The following is a 17,606-nucleotide window of genomic DNA, read 5'->3' as shown; positions in this document are numbered from 1 at the left end:
ACGACGGGGTGGGAGGAAGGGGGGGAGCCAGCCAATGCGTAAGGAAGGGTCGTTCAAGGAGAGCGCACAGTTCGGGTTTTTCCATGTGGTTCTTCCTAGGGCTCCTCCCGGTTCAACAGTCTCAGCACCCCGAGGTCACCCACGAGAACGCGCCCTTCTACCCCGGCTGTTTGCCCTGTTCAGGTTCCTGCTGAGCGCTTCTTCCTCGTATTCTTCTAAACCCCGCCTCTCCTTGCATCCTGTACGGACCTCATCTGCCCAGCAACTGCTGGCGTCACAGTCATCTGGCCCTCCCTGAATGGAGAGATTTACTAGATAATCCTATCCGCTTCTTTGAGATTATCCCAGCGTGTGCCTCTGAGGCGCCGGGTGAAAGATTCAGAAAGGATCAAGTCGGACGAGGTGGCCCAGTGGCACCCTGGCTTCCCCACTTCCACGCTTCCTTTCGCCTCGGGCTCTGAGACACAGCTACTGAGGGAGCTGCAGGGATGGGGGAGGGGGGGCTGCCTCCTGATCCTGCTCAGCACGGGGACTCGGTGCTGAGGAAATCAAAGATGATAGAACATAGTAATAAAAGAGAACTCTGAAGAGTGAGACTCCGGGCTGTGTGTTGGGAAGAGCCCTGGCTAACACAGTGAACGGCTTGTGGACGCTGAGGAACTGAAGTTACAATACAAAACAACAGTTTTATTATAAATATCCAGAGCCCACGGGTTACCCATAGGCAGCTTATGCCTTTGGTTAATTAAAAGTTGCTTCATTTTGAGCGTTTCTTCTCATCACTTCCATCCCCAACACCGCATAAACCAGGTTTTCGGTGCTGTGGTACCAGAACAACACCAGGAGAGAGGAGGCAGGAGAATCCGGAGTTCAAGGTCTTCCACGTTTAGGGTCACTCTGAGGCACCTGAAATCCAATCTAACTAAGGGGCAGGAGTGGGGGTAACATTCGTGGTAAATTCCGGGCATCTGCCAAGTGTTACATTTTTATCTTGCTCCTCAGCTGAGCCGGCCAATGGGTGTGGTGATATCTTTGCTCCCAGGGTCTCCGCCACACAGAGCAGAGGACAGCGGAGAAGGGCAGTGTGCAGAGCGCAGGTCCAGAGGCCTGTCAGTCTGAAGGAGCCCCAAGAGCCTCCACCATGGCGCGGTAGCACCCTCCGCTCTTCTCCATGAGCTGCAGATGGCTGCCCTGCTCGCAGATGGAGCCGTCTTTGAGAACGAGGATGTGGTGAGCCTGCTCCGCCAGGCTGAGCTGCTGCGTGATTAGCAGCACCGCTGGAGAATCCGGTTCCCGGTTCTCATAGAGGAGCCGCTGGACCTGCAGAAACACAGACCACAGGGCGGGGGCCTCTAAACTTCCAGGGCTGGTGCACACTGCACCGGCGACAACCCCGGACGCTGGCATTCCTGGCCTGAAGTCTTCACAAGAGGTGGCACAGATTCACTAAAGCACCAGTGGAGGGAACTGAAGACTCCCTCATCTACCCATAATAAACTGGAAATGTTTAAAATTTCTTCTTTCATTTATTACATCCTGACCTCAGTTTCCCCTCCCTCCTCTCCTCTCAGTCCCTCCCCTTCACTTCCCCTCTCCCCCATCTACTCCTCTGTTTCTCTTCAGAAAAGGCAGGACTTCCTGGGATATCAATCAAGCATGGCATATCAAGCTGCAGTAAGACTAGGGTTGCCTCGTCTAGCCTTAATATGTGGGTTTTTTTTTTTTTTACATTCAAGAATAGGGCTGGAGAGATGGCTCAGCTGTTAAAGGCTAGGCTCACAACCAAAAATATTAAAAAAAGAATATATGTTAATTTGTGCTTTGAGAATTTCACACATGTATACAATGAAATATAATCATACCGCTTCCCATTTCCCTCCTCTCTGCCCCACCCACACATTTCCCTGTCCCTACTGCATACACCCTTTTAAATAACCCACTAATAAACTGAGAATTTTTATATTTAATTTAAAGAAATTTAACTTTGGAGCTGTAGCGATGCTGTGGAATATTTCTTTACACTGTGTGAAGATGTGTCACTGTGATTGGTCTAAATAAAGGGCTGGATGGCCATTAGCTAGGCAGGAAGAGGTTAGGTTGGACTTCTGGGGACAGAGAAGACTCAGAGAGTAAGAAACCAGAGTCTGGGGCTGGAGAGATGGCTCAGTGGTTAAGAGCATTGCCTGCTCTTCCAAAGGTCCTGAGTTCAATTCCCAGCAACCACATGGTGGCTCACAACCATCTGTAATGAGGTCTGGTGCCCTCTTCTGGCCTGCAGGCATACACCCAAACAGAATATTGTATACATAATAAGTAAATAAATAAATATTAAAAAAAAAAAGAAAAAGAAACCAGAGTCGCCAGCAAGATGGAGAGGAAACGGGATGGGCAGTACAGAGTAAAGGTAGCATAGCCACATAAAAGATATGGATTAATGTAACTAGTTAGGCCAGGTGGTGGTGGCCCACGCCTTTAATCCCAGCACTTGGGAGGCAGAGGCAGGCGAATCTGTGAGTTCGAGGCCAGCCTGGTCTACAGATGAGATCCAGGACGACTAGGGCTGTGACACTGTCTGTCTCAAAACAAAGAAAGGAAGAAAGGGAAACAAGCCCAAGCTAAGGCCGAGCTTTCATAAATAATAATAAGTCTCCAAGTCATTTTTTGCATGCTGGCAGCACAAAGAAAAACCCGTCTACCACCTCAGCAGCTAAGGTACTGGCTGCTCTTCCAGAGGACCCAGAGTTGAGTCCCAGCACCCACATGGTGTTTCACAATCACCCGTAACTCCAGTTTCAGGGGATCCAGCACTCTCTTCTGACTTTCCGGGGCACTAGGCTCTCACACAACACACACATATTCAGGCCAAACCCTCATACACATAAAATAAATAAGATTCTCATAGGCAAAATAAACACTCATATACATAAAATAAGTGTTCATACACATAAAATAAATAAGTCTAAATTTGTAAAGAAAAATTTAACTTAGTAACAAAGAACATGAGAATTCAGGCAGAGGACTTGGATTTGGAGCCATTGCTCAAAAGCTGTGTGATTTTTAGAAGGTTAATCAACCTCTCTTAGTCTCTATTTTGTCAGCCACAGAATAAGCGGAGCAAAGGACTCTGATGGACAAATGAGTACAAAGGGCAGGATAGCACATCTGGGGCACACACAGTGCACACTCAGCCCTAGTTGACACACTTCTAGGGCACAGCGTATACTCAGCCCTTGTCGACACACTTCTAGGGCACAACACATACTCAGCCCTCATTGACACACATCTGGGGCACAGCGCACACTCAGCCCTCATTGATACACGTCTGGGGCACAATGCACACTCAGCCCTTGTCGACACACTTCTAGGGCACAACACATACTCAGCCCTCATTGACACACATCTGGGGCACAATGCACACTCAGCCCTCATCGATACTGTTAGGACAGAGGCCCTTTTTACAGGTTCTGAGTGTCCTGGAGAAAAGTTAGCGGGAACTGAAAACTCCCAAAACAGGTTTGAACAGTTACGTTGTTAGCGTAACTAACTGGATGAGCAACAGAAGCAAGGTCGTGGCACTGAGACCTTAAGGAGATGACAGAGCAGGGCAACCCTCCCCCCCTCAGAGGGCAGGAAGACTGCAGTGGGTCAGGGTCCTGGAATATTATTTTAACCGGGTGAAGATGTGTTACATTTGTTTCTGCTGCCTTTGTTTAGGGATGTAAAGATGTGTTACATTTGTTTCTGCATCCTTTGTTTAGGGATGTAAAGATGTGTTACATTTGTTTCTGCTGCCTTTGTTAACAATGTAAAGATGTGTTACATTTGTTTCTGTTGCCTTTGTTAATGATGTAAAGATATGTTACATTTGTTTCTGTTGCCTTTGTTAATGATGTAAAGATGTGTTAATTTGTTTCTGCTGCCTTTGTTTAATTACACAGAGATGTGTGGCATTTGTTTCACCTTGCCTGATTGGTCTAATAAAAAGCTGAATGGTCACTAGCTAGGCAGGAGAGGGATCAGCGAGGCTGGCAGGTAGAAAGAATAAATAGAAGAAATCTAGACTTGAAAAAAGAATGAGAGAGAAGGAGGAGAAAATGAGGAAGAAAAAGAGAGATGCCCAGGGCCAGCCAGGCAGACACAGAAGAAGCAGGAAAAGTGGGACATACAGAAAGAAAAAGCAAAAATCCCTGAGGCAAAAAGATAAAGAGAAACAAGTTAATTTAAGTTGAAAGAGCTAGCCAGAAATGAGCCTAAGCTAGGTTGAGCATTCAAAACTAATAACAAGTCTCCATGTCATGATTTGGGAGCTGGATGGCAACCAAAGAAAAAAGAAAGCCTGCTACATGTCTGACGCCAGCTTGGTCTTCAAACTGAATTCCAAGCCAGCCAAGACTACTGCAAGATGGTCCCAGAGAGAAAGAAGAGGAGAACAGGAGCCTCACCCGTAGCTGGTTGTTGGCATCCAGGGCACTGGTGGCATCGTCCAAGATAAGCAGGCGTGGCTTCCGGATCAAAGCTCGGGCCAAGGCCGCTGCCTGTCGCTGACCCCCTGACAGCTGGTTCCCCGTCTCACCCACCTCTGCAGAGGGAAGAGACCAGCTGAGATGGAGATAGGTGTGCACACACTCACACATACAGACACACTCACATTCAACACAGAGAGATTCACACACAGAGACACTCTCAAACACACACACACACACACACGACCAGCAGAGGCAGCTGGAAGGGGAGTTCTGAGGATTTGAACCACAAAAACAATAGTTTCAGCTACAAATTGAGATGCGAAGGGCGGGAGGACTTGAGTAACAAAGGCAGGGTTATCAGAGTCTGGGGTACCTGTGTCATAGCCCTGAGGGAGTCCAGAGATGAAATCGTGGGCTCCAGACTTCATGGCCACAGCTCTGATTTCCTCCATGGTTGGAGTCCGGATCAGGCCGTAGGCAATATTTTCTCGAAAACTTCTTCCAAAGAGCAGTGGCTCTTGTCCCACTGCGGCCACCTAAGGTGAAAGGTGAAGGGCCACAGGCAGGAAACACGGGAGTGTTATTGTCTAGGACTGCAGTCACAAGTAAGGGCACACTGTACAGTCACGTGTCCTGCACACTCACAAGCAAGTGCACACTGTACGGTCACATGTCCTGCACATTCACAAGCAAGTACACACTGTACGTCACATGTCCTGAACACTCACAAGTGCACACTGTACAGTCACGTGTCCTGCACACTCACAAGCAAGTGCACACTGTACGTCACGTGTCCTGTACACTCACAAGCAAGTGCACACTGTACGTCACGTGTCCTGTACACTCACAAGCAAGTACACACTGTACGTCACATGTCCTGCATACTCACAAGCAAGGGCACACCATACAGTCACATGTCCTGCACACTCACAAGCAAGGGCACACCATACAGTCACGTGTCCTGCACACAGCCCCCACTGCACCCCCCGAGCTTCTGCCAGAGTTTTCACTGAGAATATCCTCCTGGCTTGGTCTCCTCCCCTCCCCTACGCTTGCTCCTCTCTCCTGGCCCTCCCTCTCCAGAACCCCTCCCACCTGGTGGTGCAGGTAGTGGTGATCATACTGGACCAAGGGCTGGCCGTCCAGCAGCACCTGGCCCCCCGTGGGCTGGTACAGATTCTGTAGCAGGGCAGCCACGGTGCTCTTCCCGGACCCATTGGGCCCCACCAATGCTGTCACCTTTCCAGGGTGCAGTGTGAAGGTCAGGCCCTGGAGGCAGAGAAGCACATGGCAGGAGCTCCTCCAGCCTGGAGCCTGTCACTGTTCTCATGTGTAATGTGACATATTACCCAAGAGGAAACATGGGAGAATACAGAGCAATCCCTAGCCTCTGTGTGCATGAACTTCTGGGATGACGTCATGGAAGGAGAAAAGAGAGAGGCTGGGGCAAATGAACGGGCAAGAAGCATCACTGGGGAGTAAAACAGGAGGCTGAGCCATGCCAAGAAGTAGAAATAACATCTGCATCTCAAACGGCAGCTGGAGTCGCATGTTGCCTTCCAACTCCTTTGTCATAGGAGCTTTCTCTTAATTTTTTTCTAAAGATTTATTTGTTTAATTTTATGTATATGACTACTTTCCCAGCAGGTGTGCATCCATGTCATGTTCATGCCTTGTGCCCACAGAAGTCCAAAGAGGGTACAGGATCCCCCTGGAACTGGAGCAGGTGGTTGTGAGCCACCATATGCATGCTGGGAACTGAACTGGGTCCTCTGCAAGAGCAGCACATACTCTTAGCCACTGAGCCGTCACTCCAGCCCCAGAAGCCTGCTCTGTGAAGCCTCCTCTTGTCATTGGTAAACCAACCTGTGCTTGGGTTGAGGTCATGTATAAACACAAGGCTCTCATCGGCACCTTTGAGGGTTAGGAAGGAGCCCTGGTATGAAGATGGAAGACGTGAAGGTAGGAGGGTGGGATTCAGGTTCGGTGGGCAGTACCTGAAGAACCTGAACATCGGGATGGTTTGGGTAGGCAAAGGAGACGTCCTGGAACTCGACAAGACCTTCCATGTTTAAGGGTGCCAACGAGCCACTGAGTGGAGAGCAAGGAGTCCGGTCCAGGTATTCAAATATTTTCTCTGAGGAGCCCACAGCCTTCTGCATCCAGGGATAGATGGAGAGCAGAACCTGCATAGCAGAGTGGAATGTGGGTGGGGGCAGGATGGGGCAGGAAAGCAGGTCTGACCTGACTGACAGCATTCAGTGATGTGAAGAAGCAGAGAATCGCAAACCTGCACAGATGGACAGACAGAGACAGTCAATGGCAGGCAGAGACAGCAATGGGCAGGGAGAGACAGCCAATGCCAGACAGAGACAGGCAATGTCAGACAGAGACAGCCAGTGCCAGACAGACAGCCAATGTCAGACAGACAGCCAGTGTCAGACAGAGACAGCCAATGCCAGACAGAGACAGGCAATGTCAGACAGAGACAGCCAGTGCCAGACAGAGACAGCCAATGTCAGACAGAGACAGCCAATGCCAGAGACAGCCAAGGCCAGACAGACAGCCAATGTCAGACAGGGACAGCCAATGCCAGACAGAGACAGCCATGGGCAGGCAGAGACAGTCACTGGTCAGGCAGAGACAGCCATGGGCAGGCAGAGACAGCCATGGGCAGGCAGACAGTCACTGGGCAGGCAGAGACAGCCATGGGCAGGCAGAGACAGCCATGGGCAGGCAGAGAGCAGACACACTGCACTGGGGTCTCACCTCAACAGCACTGGTGAACTGTAGCTGGTAGAGAACGAAGGAGACGAGGTTCCCACTGCTGACAGCCCCTCTGACCACCAGCTGCCCGCCGACGTACAGGGTGCCCACCTTCAGCAGCATTCCCGAGACCTACGGGGAACCATGTGATAAAATGGACCAGAATGGTCACAAGTCGAGTCCGTTCCCCCAGACAGAGGGACGGGAAAGGAGGGATCGAGGGTCAGACTTGAATGCAGCTCAGGGAGTCCTCCATGTCCTCATCACCATCGTCTCCTTGACTGAGGAACATCTGACTCTTTAAAAAAGATTTATTTTTGCAATCTTAAGTTGTGTGTGTGTCTTCCTGCAGGTATGTGTGCATGAGTGTAGGTGCCTGCAAAGGCCAGAAGAGGGCGTCAGAACCCCAGGAGCTACAGTTGCAGGCCATTGTGAGCTGCCCTACCTAAGCGCTGGTCATCTGGAAAAGCAGTCCGATACACGTTTTTGTACACGGTTTTTGTTTTTGTTTTGTTTGTTTTGTTATTTCTTATTTGTTTGTTTTTTTTTTTTTTTTTGAGACAGGGTTTCTTTGTAGCCTTGGAAGCTGTCCAAGAACTCACTTTGTAGACCAGGCTGGCCTTGAACTCACAGAGATCCACCTGCCTCTGCCTCCTGAGTGCTGGGGTTAAAGGCATGCACTCTTAATGACTGAGCTATCAGCTAGTTCTCACACCAGGGAGTTTATTGTTCCTTTCCTGTTGTTGTTTTGGATCTTTTATTATTTACTTTTTAAAGCTACAAGTATTTGTTTATATGTGAGTAGACACTAGGGTGCACCTTGTGGAGGTCAGAGGTCATCTTTCAGAGGCCAACGGTCTCCTTCTATCATGTGGGCTCCAGAGATAGACCTGAGGTCATGGCTCAGCAGCAGACAGCTTTACCTCCTGAGCCATCTCCCGGCCTTCACTCTCCCCATGGTCCGTGCTCGGCCTGAGTATTGGGACTACAGATGAGAACCAGCACACCAGTTTTTATTCCCATTTACAAAACAGGGAAGCAGTCTTAGAAAAAGGTACTGCGTGTGTGGTTATGATCTGGTTGATGGCAGGATGGAGCCCGGAACCTCTGGTTACCACTTCCAATTCTCTCAATGTCCTTATCACAGACGCCTCTGGCCACTGGCCTCTGGCACTTCTCGTGGCTCCCACTAGCTCAGCCACATAGTGCCAGCATGAAGCAAGCACACACAGCGCAGGAAGCTGTGACTTTCTGAGAGGCAAAGACAAGACTGGAGCTGGGAGAGTAAGTCTCGCTAACACGCAGCTTGAGTGAACTTGTGTGCCTCTGTGGAAGGATGCTCCCAGCACCAGAAACCATGGAGGGAATGAAGGGGAGAGAGTTGAGTGACCAAAAACCCTGAGTCGGTCACTCCCCACTGGAGGAGGGACAGAGCGGGATTGGCAAACAATAAAATCAAGACACGTTGGGACAACGGAGTGGGCGTTCATCTCCAGGAACTCACATTCATGGTCCAGACTTCGGCTACATAGGCCAAGGCCTCCTTCTTGTTGAGCGTCTTCATTTCCTCCAGTTTCTGCCTAAACTTCTGGGCCTCTCCCTCCTCGTTGGCGAAGCTCCGCACCGTAGGCATCGCTGACAGGGCCTCAATGGCCACCTGCGAGGACTTCGCTAGAGACTCCTGCACCTTCATTTGCAATGACTGTGGGGAGACACGGAGCAGGGGCATCACACTGGGCGTGCAAGTGAGAAGGACTACCAATACCTACATTTCCCAGGTGGAGATTAGTCAGAGGGACAGAGGAAAGAGAAAGGTCTGCAGCCATACTTCTAGGTAGAAGATGTGCAGAAGAAACTAATTCAGTTTTTGTAAGATTCATCTTTATTTTTATGCATGTATATGCACCATGTGTGTATAGGCATCCATGGGTCAGAAGAGACATCAGACCACAGACCATCGTGAATTGCCTGGCTTGGGTGCTGGGGACCAAACACTGGTCCTCTGGAGGAGTAGCCAGCACCCTTAACCCTGAACTGTCTCTCCAGCCTGGGATCTGCTTCATAAGGACAGATTGCGGCCAGAGAAGGCAGAGAACATGGCTGTGGATGCAGGGCGGTGTGGGACCAGAGGCAACGGGCAGGGGCTAAGGATGACGGAGAAGCCGTGGGAAGTCACACCCAAGTGTGGGAACTGAGGACCCTGAGAACATACCTGGTACACTTTCCCCAGCTTCCGAGGCAGAAGGAAAAGCAGGGGCAGTGTGAGCAGAGTGACCAAAGTGAGGTACAGCGACCCCCAAAACATGAACGCCAGGAGACACAGGCCTCGCCCCAGGTACCACATCAGCAGGTTCAGCTTGTCACTGACAGACTCACAGACCTTGGATGTGTCCTCTGTTACCCGAGATGTGATGGAACCTGCCACATTGAGGGCGAGAAAGCCGGTGAGAGAGACAGCGGGTCACAGAGACAAGAGGAGCTAACAGACAACAGGGCGGCGGGCATGTCAGCACGGCATCCTGAGGAGGCTGCAGCTAGCAGGGGTAGGAGCTTGGGTAGGTGTGGGAACCTCAGTGCAGGAAAGCTCTGGCAGACCTGCGTTGGCCTATAAAGAAGTTGTAGCTGGGTGTGGTGGTACACACCTTTAATGCCAACACTCTGAGGGGCAGAGGCAGAGGTGGTCAAGGCCAACCTGGTCTACTCAGTGAATTCCAGGCCAACCAAGAATGCTTTGCTCCATTTGTGATACATCATGTATAAGGAGGTCTGGGAAGTCGCTCAACTGGTAGAGGTTTTGCCTAATATACAGGAAGTCCTGGATTTTAAGCAGGATCTCATGTAGCGTAGGCTGGCCTCAGGTTGGCTCTGTGGGTGAATGACTTTGAACTTCAACCTCTACCCCCTGCCTCCATCTCCCAAGTGCTGGGATCGCCACGCCCCATTTATATGGCTGAGAGTTGAACCTAGGCATATGTATGTAGATGTTTATAAAGGGGGGCAGTTGAGGGCAGTGTGTATAGAGATATTTAGGTTATATTATACAAACGAAAAAGTTCTGTGAGCTACCTGCTGGGTTCTGCAGGAAAAACCCTGTCTCCTGGCGAAGGACAGCCCGGAACACCTCTCCATGTGCGCGGCTGTGCATGTGGCCCATGGTGAGGTTGTAGACAGCATCTCCAGTAAACTCCAGCACTGTGCTAGAGGGGTGGAGAGACGGAAGGAGGGTCAGATGTGCTCCTGGGACAGAGTTCCGGATCCCTGCAGAGCTGTACCGAAACAAGAGTCCCAGCACCCGGTTCCCTCTGTTCCGGGGCTCCCCTTTCCCGTCCTCCACACCTGGCTATGGTGAGAATAGACATGAGCCAGATGTTGCGAGCAAAGCTCGGAGCCGTCTTATCCTGAAGAATCCAGTCAGTGATGCGACCGGTGAAAAAGGGAATCGCCATTTCCCCTGGAGAGAGGGGGATCGCTCAGTCACAAACGTTAGGGGCACACCAGTTACCATCTCCTCCTGCCCCTCTCTCTGCACCACCCAGAAAGCAGGGGCTGAGCCTGCGGACCCAAGCCTGTTCCGCTACATCAAACTTTTTAAAGACTAATTAAGAAAAATGTCAGCAGGGCTTGAGGCACAAGTCCTTAGTCCCAGCACTGCGAGACAGAAGCAGGCAGATCTCTCTGGGTTTGAGGCCAGCCTAGTTTACATAGTGAGTTACAGAAAGTACATAGAAAGACCCTGTCTAAAAGGGGAAAAAAGAAAGAAAGAAAAAAGAAAAGAAAGATGGCAAAGTGGAGAGACACCCTCACACTGGGGCTGTGATGTCAAGTTCTGCTCCCTGTGTCCAGCACCCTTGTAAGAGCTACCTCTCGGGCCAGGGTCCTTCCCTTTCCACCTAACTTGCCTCCGTAGGCTCTGACACGTCCCGCGACCATTTTATCTTCCTTTCTGCCCGTTACTCTGGATTCCTTCCCTGTCCCCTGTGCCCTGCTCTTTCGCCCTGAGTCCCTCTTACCAAGGCAGGAGAGGACCAAGAGCATCAGAACCAGGTGGAGGCGCCGCTTCTCGGAACCCAGGAAGCCTAACAGTCGACACACCATGTCTCCAGCACCCCTGCGACTGCTGGGCGCCCAGAGGCTCCCCAACTTGTACCATAGGGCGGCAGCGGGCAATGCTGCCACATAACTGAGAGCGAAAGCGTCGAGGCTACTGCCCCAGTACAGTACTCCAGCGTTGTCACCGTCCCGGAGCGCTCCCCAGGAGGCCAGCTCTCGGAATAAAGCAAGTCCCGGCTGAGCTAAACCCAGCGCCGCTGCTAGCGGCGGCAAAACAGTCAGCCATCCATGGGCTCCCGTGGTGACCCCGAGGACCCGGCGGACCCCCAGCCCCAGGATGGCCCAGCGACTCAGGCCCACCGCCCAGACCCGGAGCAGGGGCAACTCCGGAACCAGCAGGGAGAAGATTCCGGGGAGCCCGGGCCGCAGCAGCAGCCAGTCGACCAGCAGCAGCAGCGCGGCCGCCAGCCAAACAAGCGCAGCCATCGTGCGCTCTGTACAGGGTCTGGTCCCAGCCTGGAACTCTCCGCGTCCCCGCTGCACAGGAGTCTCCAAGGGAGGGAAGAAGGGCGGCCCGGCGGAAAGTCCCCGCGCTCAGTGGAGCTGGTGGCGCTGCCCAGAAGTGCAGGCGTTTACAGGAAGGAGAAACCGAAAGCCGTGGCCTAATCACTAGACACGCCCCTTCTGAGACCCGCCTGCCCCAGGCTGGCCTTTTCTGGCTGTTCTGGAAGCTGCCACTGAAGTCAGATCTGAAGTTCTGGCTAGTGGCTCCTGCGCCCCATGTTTTTCTCCATCACCCTATTCCCCTCTTCTTGCCCAGCCTTTTTCGCGTGTTTGCATGAATTTTCCCATCCCAGGCCCCACCCCAGTTTCAGGGCGGTGCCTTCAATCGTCACTTGTCTCTGGGCAGATCTGCCCTGCTCAGGTTAGCGCAGGGCGCCAAGTGCAAGTAGAACTGCCCGCCCCTTGAGCGGTGATGGGGCGGGGCTGCAGGCTGCTAGCTGGGAGCGCGGCGCACGGCAGCCGATTGGAAAGCCGAGCTCCGCTCTGATAAGATGCTGCGGGCCGGAGCACCTACCGCCGGCTTGTTCCGGACGGGAGAAGTCCACACCGGGGTAATGGGTCTGGGGGTGAGAGTCAGCGGGTGGGGTGACCAGAGAACCCTAAAGCGCTGGGAAGCGGACCAGGAGACTAACACTTAGGAAGCTTGTGGCGCCCAGCGTTTGCGCTCCACAGTGAACGTAGGGTATCCCTGCTCAGAAGTGTGGTGTCCGGGGGTCTGTGGAGGGACCCGCATACGTACGAAGCTGGTGGGAAGGTGCGTACTTTGGCTCGACCTGGAAGCTTCTAAGGGAAGTTGCTACAAAGCGCTTTCGCTTTCACTCTGGTCAGTGCAGCGGGGGCTATTGGTTAAACTAAGTGAGGGGCTTGGGGACGCTGCAGAGAGGGGCTGACAAAGTGTCCTGGGTGCAGGACCTGGGTGAAAAGGTAACACATGAAGGCTCGTTGAGAAGGACCTACACATCAAACATATCTTTCCTTAACCTGGCCCTCCAAAACCTCTACCCTAAGCGAGGACAAGCTCTCTAGCGCTGGGCTGTGGGGGGCGGGAGGGCTAAGGGGTGATTGGTGGCCCTCCTTGGCCCAGGTGCTGCTCTGCGCCCCCTCCCCACTCCCGTGCTCGCAGGAAAACTTTGCCCTGGCCTAGGAGCTGGGGAGGAGATGGGAACTGGTTTCTGCTCTCTGAAACACCAACCACGCTCCTAGAGTGGTTTGGGAGAGCAGCCGCTAGAAGGGAGTGCCAGAAAGGTTGGGAAAATCTCCCATCGCTGCCAAGGAGCAGTGGGGAGTAGAAGTCTAATCAATCAGGAGTTCAGAGTGAGACCTGTCTGCCTGGAAAACCCATTCTTCTCCTAATGGGTTTTCTCCGTGCAATGGTACAACCGAGGGTCTCTAAGGCGCCTTCTAGCTCAAGGGGTGTGGGGGAAGTAGACGCGTCTTTATCCTCCTTCCTTAATTCTTGTCTTGAGCTGCTGCTCCCCAGCAGCCCCTCCCCTGGTTGCAGAGAAGGCCCTTCTATGAGACTTCTGCTCTCTCTGAGCAATCCTGGCAGCTTCCTCCTGCCTGGGCTCCTGGCTGTGTTAAGTACTCTTCTGTGTCCCTTGTTCAGTAACCCTGGGAACCCGCTCCTGATTAAGTAAGGATGCAGGTGGGGGATCTGGACCAGGAAAGACCCCGTCTGCTTCACAGTCACTCAGCCGTGTGGTGCGCACTGGGCAAGCAGTGCAGACGTTTGCTCTCTGGCCTTCTCCTCCTGTCCTGCTCTCATTCCCAGACGGATTGCTTCCGCCTCTTGGAGCAGCCCATCCTAGCTTCTCTCCAGGGTGGGAAGGGTCACACTCAGGCAAGCTGGAGCTTGGGAGTAGGTGTCTCTACTCTGTACCACAGCCAAGCTGCGACAGTCTCCTGCAGTCGGATATAACAGCACAGAAAACAGAGGGAAGCTCAGACCTGAAGTCAGTATGACCTTGAGTCAGTCACACACACACACACACCGCCACCAAGAGTTCGTCTTCCTTAAGATGAAGGGCCGAGGCATTTCTTGCTCTGACATTTCATGCTCTGTGTCTCTCTGCAGACAACTATCATGGCTGTGGAGTTTGATGGGGGTGTCGTGGTGGGTTCTGATTCCCGGGTCTCAGCAGGGTGAGTATCATAAAAGTGCTATGTGTTGAGAAGGAAGCTGGTGGCCCTGAGTGCACTTTTCCCGCTTTGGAACAGTATGGTAACCATCCAGGAAATGGAGCCGAAGTTTCCAGAAAGCCATCAGAATGCAATGCTGAGTAGGTGTTCGGACCTCTGAATTCCTGGGCAAGGATCTGCAGGGCTGAATGTTTTGTAGCTTTTGATGGTCATAAAGAAATCTTGTCTCCGAGGGGCATGGGGTAGGTTGTGGAGGGACCCTGCTATCTGCACTTAGGATGAAAATGGTTTTGTCAAGCAGGGATCTCGCTCATTTACTGCAGTTTGAACTGCATTTGCTTGATCTCCCCGCCCCCGGCCATTCCCCCCCCCCCCCCCCCCGTTCCGTAAAACCTCTCAAGGTGATTGATAGCAGAGAAACGCCAGGAAGAGGCATGCTTTTCTTCTTCTCTTCACCTTTTTATTATTATTTTGAGAAAGGGGTTTTAGCCCTGACTGTCCTAGAACTCACTCTATAAACCAGCTGACCTCGAACGCAAAAGTCCTTCAGCCTTTGTCTCCCGAGTGCTGGGATTAAAGATGTGCACCACCACCACCTGGCTCAGAGGCACGTTTTTTCTTAACAAGGTGTTCTTTTTATTGTTTTGCTATAAAATATAGGCATTTAAAATTTATTTAAATAATAAAATTTAAAAGTCTAGATTCAGGGGACTTTAGTGTCTAAAATAGAGTCTCCTGTAGTGCAGGTTGACCTCAAACTTGTTATGTAGTTAAACTGGCCTTGAACTCCGATCCTGCCTGTACTTCCTGAGGGCCACTATATCCAGCTTGGGCCTCGCTGGGTTTTGTGCCTGCCAGGCAGGGACTGTGGCCACCTGGGCTGCATCCCCAGCCCAGCAATCTCATTGTGCTTAGCACGGTGAGTTACCTAGCTGACATAATGTCTGTTTGCTTTTCCTGTTTTAACCGAAGCATTGTAAGCCTCACTCTTGTCAGACCAACTTGAACGTTTGGCTCCTTCCCAACAGACAAGCGGTGGTGAACCGGGTGTTCGACAAGCTGTCCCCTCTGCACCAGCGAATCTACTGTGCCCTCTCCGGCTCAGCTGCTGATGCCCAAGCCATAGCTGACATGGCCGCCTACCAGCTGGAGCTGCACGGGTACAAAGCCCCGGGGTCCTGTAAACCCCCCAGCTGCATGGCTTTGCCGGCTTTGAACTTGCACTGGAGTGTCTGGGGACCAGTGTCCTGCTTCTGTGGAGAGGAAATCACAGTAGTGACCCTGTCTCCCCTGTGGAGGCTTGAAAAGGGCACATCATGGCCCCTGATATAGGAAATCAGGAAGACGCCAATTTGGCCCACCCCTAATATCAGGCAGTTGCCAGATGAGAAATCAAGGTCATTGGGACGGAAGCAAGGCTTATCTGCTCTTACCCATGAGGGCAAGGCCCTTAGAGTCAAAGGAGGGGTTTATCAATAGGAGTGGGAAGGTGGAGCCCAGAAAAAGAGGGTGAACAACTGAAGACCTCGCCCTGGTGATGTGGGACCCCAGTTCCCCTAGGCACGTGGGAGAGAAGCTGGAGTCTCCTGCAGCTGCTGCGGGCTCAAATGTAGCTGGCAAAGAGGGTGACCATGGTGCCGAGGGTGGGAGAGGGTGACCGTGGTCCAAGGGTGGGACTTAGAACATGGTACTGACCTTAACTCCCAATGTCCTCTTCAGGTTGGAACTGGAGGAGCCGCCCCTTGTTCTGGCAGCTGCAAACGTGGTAAGGAATATCACCTACAAGTACCGCGAGGACTTGTCTGCACATCTCATGGTAGCTGGTTGGGACCAACGTGAGGGGGGCCAGGTAAGCGTGTCCCTTCCTGGTCTCGGGGTTCCCTACTCCTCTCTTCAGAGAGATGAAAGTCTAATGTCATTCTGGCAATGTGGTCCAAAGACAGGTCCTCTAAAACCTACACCTGACCAGGTGTGGTGACACATGCCTCCAGTCCCAGCACTCGGGAGGTGGGAGCATGCGGGCCTCTGAGAGTTTGAAAAACCTGATGTAGATAGAGTTCCAGACCAGCCAGAGCTACACAGTGAGACCTGCTTCAAAACATATGAAGGGAGGGAGGGAAGAAGGAAGAAAGGAAGGAAGGAAGGAAGGAAGGAAGGAAGGAAGGAAGGAAGGAAGGAAGGAAGGAAATACTGCAGGTTCAATTGTGGGGTCCCAGTCTTCACGTCTGCTTGTCTCAGTGGAGAAAGCTGTGGGGTGACCCTTGACTCTGATCTGGGGAAATCGGTCTCTAGGTATACGGAACCATGGGAGGAATGTTGATCCGACAGCCCTTTGCCATCGGGGGTTCCGGCAGTACCTACATTTACGGTTATGTGGACGCAGCCTATAAACCAGACATGACCCCTGAGGAGTGCAGGCGCTTCACCACAAATGGTAACTAGCCAAGTGAGGGCTGATTCGGGGAGAGGTGGGGGGGCATTGTGGACATGGAAAGAAAGCAGACTGTGGGGAATCAGAGAAGGGACACATGGGTAAGCATTCACTTTAGTTATGTGTAGAGACATGCGTGTGTCTGTGTGGGGGCTTGTGCATGTGTCCGTGGAGGCCAGAAGAGGATCTCCTGGAGCTGGAGTTACAAACAGTTGTGAGCCACCTGATGTGGGTGCTGGGACCCAAACTCGCTTGGGTCCTCTGTAAGAGCAATAAGTGCTCTTAACCACTAAACCATCTCCCCAACCCCACCCTGCAAAACTGGGAGAGTGGAAGGGAAGGAGGCAAAGGTTAAAAGAGCTCTGGAGCAGCAGGGATGCATGGGGCTGTTTGGAGAGAATCAAGTAAGGGAATAAGATCACTATGGGAACCAGTAGCGTGCTGGGCTGGCACCACCCCGCTCCAAGTCAGCTCGCACGAGCTTGATTTGGACAATGTGGATGGTGTGTTCATCTATACTCTGAAGTAGGACACGGTGGGGACGTTCACAGTAGGGACATGGGCAGATGCTGCTCTTCTGGGCATTTCTGAAGATGCCTTTTGAGGGAGACGTGGCCTGTGGCTGGAAAGGGGAGGGAAAGAGCACTGTGGCTAAACCAATGCAAACCCCCTGCAGCCATCGCTCTGGCCATGAACCGCGATGGCTCTAGCGGGGGTGTCATCTACCTGGCCACCATCACAGCTGCTGGCGTGGACCACCGAGTAATCCTGGGGGACGAACTGCCAAAGTTCTATGATGAGTGATTCTCCCCGACTCCGCTGTCATGGAGCCAGATCCTGGTGTCATGGACAGAAAGTGAAATGGACGTCAGAAAGAAACAGCGTGGGAGGGGAGCTCCCTCCCCAACCCAGATATCAGAGTGCCATTCTCATTCTTTTTTAAATAAACTTTGTTATTTAAAAAAACACTTGCAAATAAAAAATAAATAAAACACAAATAAATAAATTGCAAATACATGAAAACATCCAACACCAAAATTAACCACATCCAAAACCTTCACAACTCAGTGGACTCTGCACAGTTGGACCTGGGAGTCGGAGTGGCAGCTGTGAAGCCTCGCGGTCAGGTTCACATTTATCATTGTTTCTTTTGCTGGTTGGTTGGTTTTTTTGAGTCAGGTTTCCCAGAA

General features: G+C 52.0%; 2 protein-coding genes across 2 annotated transcripts; one reads left to right on the top strand and one right to left on the bottom strand.

The window, feature by feature from the left end:
- Positions 1–672: 672 nt before the first annotated feature.
- Positions 673–12,062, bottom strand: Tap1 (transporter 1, ATP binding cassette subfamily B member). Its single transcript, XM_057794773.1, has 11 exons — positions 11,243–12,062; positions 10,569–10,683; positions 10,299–10,429; positions 9,445–9,650; positions 8,737–8,934; positions 7,236–7,364; positions 6,464–6,652; positions 5,562–5,735; positions 4,840–5,002; positions 4,443–4,579; positions 673–1,320 (listed from the first exon to the last, which is right to left on the bottom strand). Exons 1-11 carry the CDS (start codon positions 11,766–11,768, stop codon positions 1,111–1,113), a joined length of 2,178 nt encoding a protein of 725 aa, XP_057650756.1. The 5' UTR covers positions 11,769–12,062; the 3' UTR covers positions 673–1,110.
- A 203-nt stretch (positions 12,063–12,265) lies between these two features.
- Positions 12,266–17,374, top strand: Psmb9 (proteasome 20S subunit beta 9). Its single transcript, XM_057751348.1, has 6 exons — positions 12,266–12,397; positions 13,921–13,988; positions 15,014–15,145; positions 15,705–15,834; positions 16,278–16,419; positions 17,093–17,374. The coding sequence occupies exons 1-6, from the start codon at positions 12,338–12,340 to the stop codon at positions 17,218–17,220; spliced, it is 660 nt and encodes a 219-aa protein (XP_057607331.1). The 5' UTR covers positions 12,266–12,337; the 3' UTR covers positions 17,221–17,374.
- Positions 17,375–17,606: the final 232 nt, after the last annotated feature.

This window comes from Chionomys nivalis, chromosome 19, assembly GCF_950005125.1.
Source record: "Chionomys nivalis chromosome 19, mChiNiv1.1, whole genome shotgun sequence".
NCBI classification, from domain to species: Eukaryota; Metazoa; Chordata; class Mammalia; order Rodentia; family Cricetidae; genus Chionomys; species Chionomys nivalis.
The sequence above is the reverse complement of the archived record's forward strand: the minus strand, read 5'-3'. Positions and strand labels throughout refer to the sequence as shown.

Excerpts from the sequence above, each read along its gene's own strand:
- Tap1 (XM_057794773.1), bottom strand. The coding sequence starts at position 11,768 with ATGGCTGCGCTTGTTTGGCTGGCGGCCGCGCTGCTGCTGCTGGTCGAC. Across the intron at positions 6,653-7,235 it reads AGTTCACCAGTGCTGTTGAG|GTTCTGCTCTCCATCTATCC; the intron begins GTGAGACCCCAG and ends TCTGCTATGCAG. Across the intron at positions 4,580-4,839 it reads CCCTCAGGGCTATGACACAG|AGGTGGGTGAGACGGGGAAC; the intron begins GTACCCCAGACT and ends TTCCCTCTGCAG.
- Psmb9 (XM_057751348.1), top strand. The coding sequence starts at position 12,338 with ATGCTGCGGGCCGGAGCACCTACCGCCGGCTTGTTCCGGACGGGAGAA. Across the intron at positions 12,398-13,920 it reads CGGGAGAAGTCCACACCGGG|ACAACTATCATGGCTGTGGA; the intron begins GTAATGGGTCTG and ends GTCTCTCTGCAG. Across the intron at positions 16,420-17,092 it reads CAGGCGCTTCACCACAAATG|CCATCGCTCTGGCCATGAAC; the intron begins GTAACTAGCCAA and ends AACCCCCTGCAG.